This window comes from Monodon monoceros, unplaced genomic scaffold, assembly GCF_005190385.1.
Source record: "Monodon monoceros isolate NGI ecotype Baffin Bay Population unplaced genomic scaffold, NGI_Narwhal_1 Super_Scaffold_13, whole genome shotgun sequence".
Taxonomy (NCBI): domain Eukaryota; kingdom Metazoa; phylum Chordata; class Mammalia; order Artiodactyla; family Monodontidae; genus Monodon; species Monodon monoceros.
This window is the reverse complement of record NW_021703769.1, coordinates 83,950,678-83,958,977: the sequence shown is the minus strand read 5'-3', so window position 1 is coordinate 83,958,977 and position 8,300 is coordinate 83,950,678. Positions and strand designations below refer to the sequence as shown.

Here is an 8,300-nt window from a genome sequence, read left to right as displayed (position 1 = left end):
TCCAGCTCCTGCATCTCCTCGTGTGGTGGTTTATCTGGCCCTAAATAATCACAGCTGGACCTCTGGAATCATGGCCTCTTCAGACCCAGCACATCCAGCTTGTTTCTGGGGGCCGTTTTGGAGAAAGAAGCATCACTTACTGGCTCTTGGAGGAATTTGTTTTTTTTTTTAAAATACATTTATTTTATTATTTTTGGCTGCGTTGGGTCTTCATTGCTACTCTACGTTGCGCTGCATGGGCTTCTCACTGCAGTGCCTTCTCTTGTTGCAGAGCATGGGCTCTAGGCACACGGGCTTCAGTAGTTGTGGCACATGGGCTCAGTAGTTGTGGAGCCCAGGCTTAGATGCTCCGCAGCATGTGGGATCTTGCCGGACCACGGCTCGAACCCGTGTCCCCTGCATTGGCAGGCGGATTCTTAACCACTGCGCCACCAGGGAAGCCCTGGAGGAATTTTTTACTTTTTTAAGGCATCATACTCCCAGGTAAACTCAGACCCTGTGCTGTAGAGGTGGATCATCACAGGGAGGAGAGAACCCGGCCCCCTCCTAGGACCCCCCACCCCCAACTCATACCTCCCAGGGCTCTGTGGTGCGGATGAAATTTCTAAGAGTTGAAATGCTAGAAACTGCTACAGGACACACACTATTGTTTTAGGATGAGGTATTTGTTAAGAGTTCTTTTATTAATAATTCATATCTTCAATAAAACCTACCAGAGGGTCATCAACTCATGTCCATGGTATCTGAAACCATAAAGCAATTCAAAACTATGTCTGTTAAGAATTGCTCGAGGCTGCAAGTAACTGAGAACCAAAATAACAGCCATTTAATACAAGATAAAAATTTATTTCAGTCTCATGTAAAAGAAACCCAAGCAGCAGTCCCGGGCTGCAAAGTGTCACCAGTGACTCTGGCTTTCTGTTCCACCATCCTCCGTGCAGGGTCTCCCTCTTCAAGGGCACCTCAAGATCCAAAATGACTGCAGGAGATCCAGCCATCACGTCTGTATTTTAGGCAGGAAACGGGAGGAAGGGCTGTTTGTCTGCTTTGTCTCTACCCTGGACCTTGCCTTACATTTCTTTGATTACTCTAGCTGCCAGGGAGGCTGGGGACTATGGTCTTTTAGCTGTGTGCGTGGTTTCCCAGGAGAAAACCAGGATTCGGTTGGTGAGAAAGGCAGTGTAGACGTGGATTATCAACGAGCAGTTGCTCCCACAACTCCCATGAACACACAGACCTAGGTCTGAACCCCAGCCTGCTACCTACCAGCTGCTGAATGAATACTCGCCATGGTGCCAGGCTGGAGCTGGCCTGGTTTGGCCGTGCCTGTTGGGTCTGTACTCAGGAAGTTTGCATTGAGAGGGTCAAGAAGAAGAATGGTTCTAGAGCCCATAAAGCCTTTGCTGTCTGCTGTGGAGGGAGTGTGGCTCCTGGGCCGTGGGCAGTAAGCCCACCGGAGGGCCTTGGACCACGTGCTGCTTCCTGAACTGAAAGATGGAGCGAGGCTGCATCACGTAGGATGCTACCTGCACAGAGAGCCGGAGCACACGTGCCGGGGAGCTGGGTCAGGAGGGCCTAGCCTGCGGCTGCAGCCAGGGGATGCAGGGGTGTAGACAGTGAGACCTTCCCGGCAGCCTATGAAAGGTGGGGGGGGGGCCCTTCCCAGGGTGACGATACAATTTATCGTCCAAATCAGGAAGCATCTTAGTCAGAGCGGGTGCTGTTAGTGATCAACCCCAAACCCAGCTGTAAATCAGGCCTGTCCTGGGAAAACTGGGATGCACGGTCACCCTACCTTCACCCTGCATATGACACGGGGCCTGAACTGAGCTCGCTGGGAGTGGTTTGTAGGTGAGGAAGGGTGCAAGAGCTGAAAGCCTCTGCAAACTATTAAACAATTGGTTGAAAACAAGGAATTGGAGAAATTTTAATGCACGAGAAACAACAGCAGGGCACCCCTCCCCTTCTGCCTGGGAATGCGCATATCCTGTGTCCCGAGGACTGGGGGATGCCTGGCTTTCAGGTCCCCTCCCTACGGGCAGCACACCTATTCCACGCGTGACATTCAACTGCTGTTCCGGCTTCCAGGGGCCGCTGGCCTCCGACCTGGCTCTGTGTCCTTCGTGGGGTCCTGTCTCCCGACTCACGCCTGCAGGGCTGGCCGACTCAGCAGGTCAGCCCTGGGTGGAGTGGACCGCTCCCTGCTCCCTCCCGACCAGCATCTGCTCCCGGGGGGCTCCCTGGAGGGTCTCCCTTCTCCCTCAACCGGAGGACTGAGCCCCCAGGCCGTCTAGGCAGCAGGACGCCCCTCGCCCCTCGGCGTGGCCCCGCGGGATTCGGAGCCCCCTCCCGAGTCCCGTTGGGACTCAGCGGTGCCCCCGCCTCACAGCTGGTCCTCGTCCACCCAGACGGTCTTGCGCTGCTCGTCCCCGATCTTGTCTTTAATGACGCGGAGCAGCTCCTCCACGCTGCCCCACATGTCCGCCTCCACGCTGGCGTAGAGACACGGCAGGGCCTCCAGCTCTTTCTCCTTCAGCCGGCACAGGCGCAGAAACTCCTCCTCCGTCTCCGGCCGGGACAGCATCTTCCTGCGGGCGAGGAAGGGCGAGGGAGACGCACAGGGGCGTGGCTTGGCTGGGCGGACCCGTGCTGTGGGACCACCCCTTGCTGCCGCGCCCCCCCCCCACCCGGGCACCCTACCCTACCGACGCTGCCTTCCCCGCTTTGTTTCTCCATAGCCTCTACCACTTAGCACCTTACGCACAGTCCCCTTTTATTCTGTTCCTTAGGGAATCCTAACAGGTGGGGACTTTTAAAGTCTTTTTAATTGTGATAAAGTACACGTAAAATAAAATTTCCCATCCTGACCACTTGTAAGTGTACATTTCAGCAGTGGTAAGTTATTCGCAGCGAAGTGCATCCATCTCCATAACTTTCTCGTCTTGCAAAACTGAAACTCGACCCATTAAACGATCACTTCCCCCTGCCTCTCAACCCCTGGCACCCACCCCTCTACTGTCTGTCTCTGTGCATCTGACCACCCCCAGGGACCTCGTAGAAGTGGAAGTGCACAGTGTCTGTCCTTCTGTGTCTGGCTTGTTTCACTGAGCATCATGTCCTCAAGGTCCGGCCATGTTTCACCATGCGTCAGTCTCCTTCCTTTTTAAGGCAGAATCTCATTCTCTCGTAGGGATGGACCACATTTTGTTTATCCATTTATCTGTCAGCAGACACTTGGGTTGCTTCTACCTTTTGGCTACCGTGAATGATGCCGCTGTGAACGTGGCTGTGCAAATACCTCCTGAAGACCCTGCTTTGAATTCTTTTGAGTAGAGACTGAGAAGTGTGATTTCCGGATCACATGGTAGTTCTACTTTAATTTTCGAGGAAACTCCTTACAGTTTTCCGCGGCAGCTGCACCCTTTTACGTTCCCAACCAGCAGTGCGCAAGGGCTCCAATTTCTCCCCATCTGGGCCAACAGGTGTGAGTTTATGCGTTTTGGACAGCAGCCGTCCTAACGTGTGGGAGGTGGTGAGGTGGGGACTCTGCACTCCTTTGCTCACTCATGGGGTCCCGGGGCCCGGCACTCAATAGGCACTCGGTAAATATTTGCGCAGAGAATGGAGTGGCCTGACCTCTCTCAGTGTCAGCTGCAGTTGTGTTGCAAGGAAGGGTGGGGATCAGAGATGGTGCCACGTGACAGGCAGGCCACGCCCCTCCCCCACCTCAGCATCACCCTGATTTCCTCTTCCTAGCAAATCTTACCGCTAACCCTTCAACAATCACACAGGCCCGACTTTGAACACGGACCCTGAATCGGGCCTTTCCTCATCGCCCGCCAGACAGGATGTGGTCCCAGCATCACTACCCCTCGTGTGGGTTGTCACGATGCCTGTGTCTCAACGCAGCAGCCAGCGGGGCCTTTACATCCCTTATTAGATTAAGTCACTCCTCAAAACCGTCAGTAGCTCCCGTCTCACTCAGAAGGAGACGTCACGTCTTTCCGTGGCCGACACGGCCCGGTGTGGTCTGGACCCCCTTCGGCCCCAGTCACCTCTCACCGCTCTGCCCAACACACTGGCCTCCTCTGGGCCATCCCCGCCTCGGGGTCTGGGCGCCAGCTGTGCCCTCTGCACCTGCCCGGCCTGGCCTCGCCGTGGTGGGTCCTGCTCCAATGCTGGCTTCCCGGACCACCTGGGTCCCAGGGCGCCCCCATCCCTCCCGGCACCCATCCTCCTGGACGCGTTTTGCGCGCGCGCGCGTGTGTGTGTGTGCGTGCGTGTGTTACTGTTTCCATTGCTGGAGGGGTCAGGGCCATGTCCCCCTGGTCCGGGGACTGACCTTCGATAAGGGTTCACTAAAGGGATGCTCGGGGGAGGGGGTGGGCCCAACACAGCCAGCTGTTCTTGGCGGGAGCCCCAGGGGCTTGGTGAGGTCGGGGAGTGCAGGGGTGCTTTAGGGCCCCTGCGGGGGGTCCCGGAGCCCTACCTGAACTTCTTGATGTTCTTCTCCGACACCCGGATGAAGAGCACGATGGGGTAGATGCGGGACTTGATCAGGTCCCTGGTGCAGCTGATCCCGGCCTCCAGCAGGCAGTGCTTGTTCTGCAGACACAGTGGCCGGCGGTCAGCGGGGGCCCATTGCCTCCTCGGCCCGTGTGGGTGCCTGGGGCGGGTCCACCGGGCAGGGTCTGGCTCCACGGGACAGAGCCAGGGGCGAGACAGCCCCGCGTGCCCCCCCGCTGAACCAGAGAACGAGCCAGGCAGAACCCAACCTCTGAGAGACAAGGCCCCCCGTCCGGAGACCTGGCTCTCCCTGCACAGGGATGGGTGCTGGCAGAGCCCCGGCACCCAGCCCGGGGTGAATCAGGCAGTGTGCGTGAGTCTTAATAAAAACCCAAGTCAGTGTGGAGAACACCTGCTCCTCTATTCTGCCTGCGGAGGCGCTCTGGGTACTAGGACGGGGTGGGTGGAAAACACAGGGAAGGTGAGGCGGCTGGATGGTCCGGGGAGGATGTAAGGGCTCTCAAGCACGACTCCCTGGGGCCTGAGAACGCGTCGTTTCTGAAGAAGGACGATCCCTGTTTTGCTGAAGGTGCCACCTAAACCTCTGCACTGAGACAGAACTTGAATATAGCAAAGTGCACGTGCTCCTAAGCCTGCAGCTCAGTGGATTTTCACAAAGTGAACGTGCTGGTGGAACCAGCACCCAGGTCCAGTGGCAGAGATGGCCAGCCCCAGGCCCCTGTGCCCCCGGCCACCGCTCCTGTCTTGCCAGCAGAGCCGCTGCTGGATTTCTAACAGCACGGATTCCTGGATGGGAACCCCTTCGCAGCCAGAATGTTCTCAGCTCCAGCCCTGCCCACTCACTGTCCATCGGCTCCAGCTGTCACGATTCCCTAAGCTTTAATACCCAGCAAACGCTTCAAGGCGGGCCGACAGCTCTGCCCGTGCTTCGATCCGTGTGACGATGCGAGAGGGGGCGGGAGTGACCATCGGCTGGGCGGCAAGTTCGGAATCTCCGGCTGGACTCCTGCTCTTGCCGTCCCCCAGGTCACCGTCCCAGACTCCGGGGCCGTGGTCATCCTCGTGGGCCGAGAACCCCGCCTTCATCCAGCCCTGGAGCGAGGAAGAACTCCACGCTCAGGGCTGGCCAGGGTCTCAAAGCCTGGCTCCAGCAGACTCCAGACTGCGTGCAAACGCCTTTTCTGCGTCACTGCCAAGAAGCCTTCTGATGGTCCACTTCCCCCACTTGGCGACCACGGTGCCTGTCGCCCTCTTGCTCGCTACCTCTGGCCCCTGTTATCACCGCCAGGCGCACACACATCCCTGAACGACGCAGACCAGAGGACCACCACCAGGAAGCCCTCAGAAACAGAGGAGGTTCCTCCAACCCCGCAGGACAGGGCTTGGAGACGTTAGCACGTGGTAGAGGGAGAGAGGAAGAAGGTTCACCCGCGGCGAGGTGAGAGCATCGCCCTCTCCATGGCGCAGGTGGCTCACAAGCCCTGTCAGCCTCCAGCCGGCCTCACCTTGGCCGCCACAGCCTCGATGTGGGCGGGCACGACACATTCAAAGGAGTTGGGGTTCTTCTCTCGGGAGTAGATGATGGTCTCTGTCTTCTGCTTTCTGAGGAACTCGTCTCTCGTGACAACATCTGTGGGGAGAGGGGCCAGTCCTGAGGGCGGCACAGGTGGTCTCGGGCCGACTGTCCCGTCCAGGCCCCGCCCTGCTTCCTGGGCTCGACAGCGCTGCACGTCTGATCCCTCTCTGGCCACATGGAAGTGAATCTCGTCTCCTCCACTAGACCCCGAGGCTTCTCAATTGAGGGCAAGGTCAGGGTCCCACTTTACAGGCCCCACGGCAGCCAGCCACCCACACCCTTCCGTCGGCTCTGGAGGCCCTGATGCAGGCGGCGGGGGAGGGGAAAGGAGGGCAGCCTGCAGCGGGGGGCTCACCCGGCTTGCACATGGTGAACTCCATCGCGCCCCCCGAGTTGAGCAGCTTCTGGACCAGCGCCTTGGCCAGCATGGTGGGCGTGAAGAGGACGGGCCGGCGGCGCTCGCAGTAGAAGGCGCGCACCAGGCTATAGGGGATCAGGCTGAGGTTCTTGCCGAGCTCGCTCTCGGGGTCCAGCTCTGGGAGGGGACAGGGAAGGGCTGGTACTGCCTGGGGCAGGGGCAGCCCGGGTGCCCTCTTGGCTCCATGGAGCCTTGAAAACCATTTGGGAGCGGGGATGGGACACCCGGGGCTAGTTCTCAAGACCCGCCACACAAATCGACACAAGCCGGCGGCCCAGGACGCCCTTCCGCCATCCAGGCAAGTTTACGGAGTGACCTGTGGACCGGGCTCTGTTCTGGGAGCTGGGCCAACAGTGCTGGGCCAGGGAGACGGCCCTGCTCACAGGCCAGGAGGCGCCGGCAAGAAGCGTGTAACACACTCCAGGGGCTAAGCTGTCCAGGGAGGGCCTGGGCTGAGGCTGGAGTGGAGAGGCGCCCCTGGCCCTCGTTACCATCAGCGCCGGGGCCAGCGTGGCCCTGGGAGGGCTTGCTCGCCGCCGGCAGGGCCTTCCACAGGGGACTGCGCACCGGGAGGCCCCTCGCTGGCTTCACGATAAATGGCGGTCGGCGCTCAGCGGGGAGAGAATCAATAGGTAAACGCTTCAGAGCAAACAGCTCCAAATAACACGGGCGTCTGGGCTCAAACCAAGTACGGCGGGCGTCGGTCGGGGGAACTTGGCAGGATGCGCCCGGGTGGCTGTCGGTCCTCCTGGCCAGGGCCGGGCAGCTCCTCCCCAGGCGCTACCCTTGCTTTGGAGGGAGGAGACGTCCCAGCCCCACCCTCGGGGGCCCCCGCGGCCCGCCCAGACCCCTGAGGCCGCCGCGCGTGCATGGGGCGGGGAGGGGCTGGGTGGTTGGCACCACACCTTCCTGCTTCTCGGTCAGGAGCTTCGTGGCGTCCAGCGAGGACCGGGCCAGGCTCCCCCGCGGGCTCCCCGCGACGATGCGCACGCGCTCGTGGCTGTTCATTCGCTTGTACTTGTTCTCGGACCTGCTGACGAACTGCGGACAGAGGGGTGGGGGTGGAGGAAGGCGTAACTCGGGCTCTGGAGACCTCCATTCAGATCCGGGCTCTGCCCCGGGCGCCTGGGTCAGTCACGCCCCCTCTCAACACAGGGGACACCTAGCAGGTGGCGCAAGTTCTTTAGCTGTCTGGGCGCCGTCAGTAGACAAGGAAGCGAACAAATGTTCACACTCTCTTTCCCGGCTGGGCGTAAGCTGCCAGAGGGCTGGTCCCAAGCAGGCCCTCAACGGAGCCCCCCTGCAATCCCACCCACATCTAGGGGATCCACGGGCACTGTGAGGCCTGGAGCGCTCTGGCTGTGGAAGACCCCTGGCCGCCCCCAAAACGGCCCACCCGGTGGGGGGTGCAGGTGACTTCACCCCCTGCCTCGGCAACCCCGAGTCTTCCGGGGGAGTGCCTGCGCCCTTCTACCATTCAGAGTTGAGTCCTGGAGGGTGGAAGGGGATGCCCAGCGGTGGACACCATACTCCCTGGGCTACTTTGAGACTCTCCACGCCCTCCCTCTGCAGGGAGGAAAGTCCAGGGAGCTGGGATGTCAGCCCTGCTCTGTTGTTAACTGGCCTTCGAGTAAATCACCCAAAAACTCAGGGTTTTGGACTCATGCGTGATGTGTGGGCACAAAAAAGTGTGGTCTCACGTGGTCCTGCCGTCAGGGGTGCCTCGGACTTCACCAGGGTTCCCTTCCACCTCCGTGTCTTTCTGCTACCTGTTTGCCT

The 8,300-nt window shown here is 59.7% G+C and overlaps 1 protein-coding gene across 9 annotated transcripts in view; it reads right to left on the bottom strand.

Annotated features, from left to right (window-relative positions):
- Positions 1–671: 671 nt before the first annotated feature.
- The window catches only part of CARD11 (caspase recruitment domain family member 11), a 110,637-nt gene continuing 103,008 nt past the window's right edge, over positions 672–8,300 (bottom strand). For 7 of the 9 annotated variants that reach the window (XM_029220709.1, XM_029220708.1, XM_029220711.1 and 4 more), the window contains 5 exons: positions 7,427–7,562; positions 6,459–6,638; positions 6,033–6,157; positions 4,490–4,605; positions 1,903–2,588 (listed from right to left, as the gene is read on the bottom strand). In XM_029220709.1, the coding sequence (XP_029076542.1) occupies positions 2,384–2,588; positions 4,490–4,605; positions 6,033–6,157; positions 6,459–6,638; positions 7,427–7,562 (762 nt within the window). In that variant the 3' untranslated portion in view covers positions 1,903–2,383. The other 2 variants (XR_003793169.1, XR_003793170.1) reach the window with 2 other exon arrangements.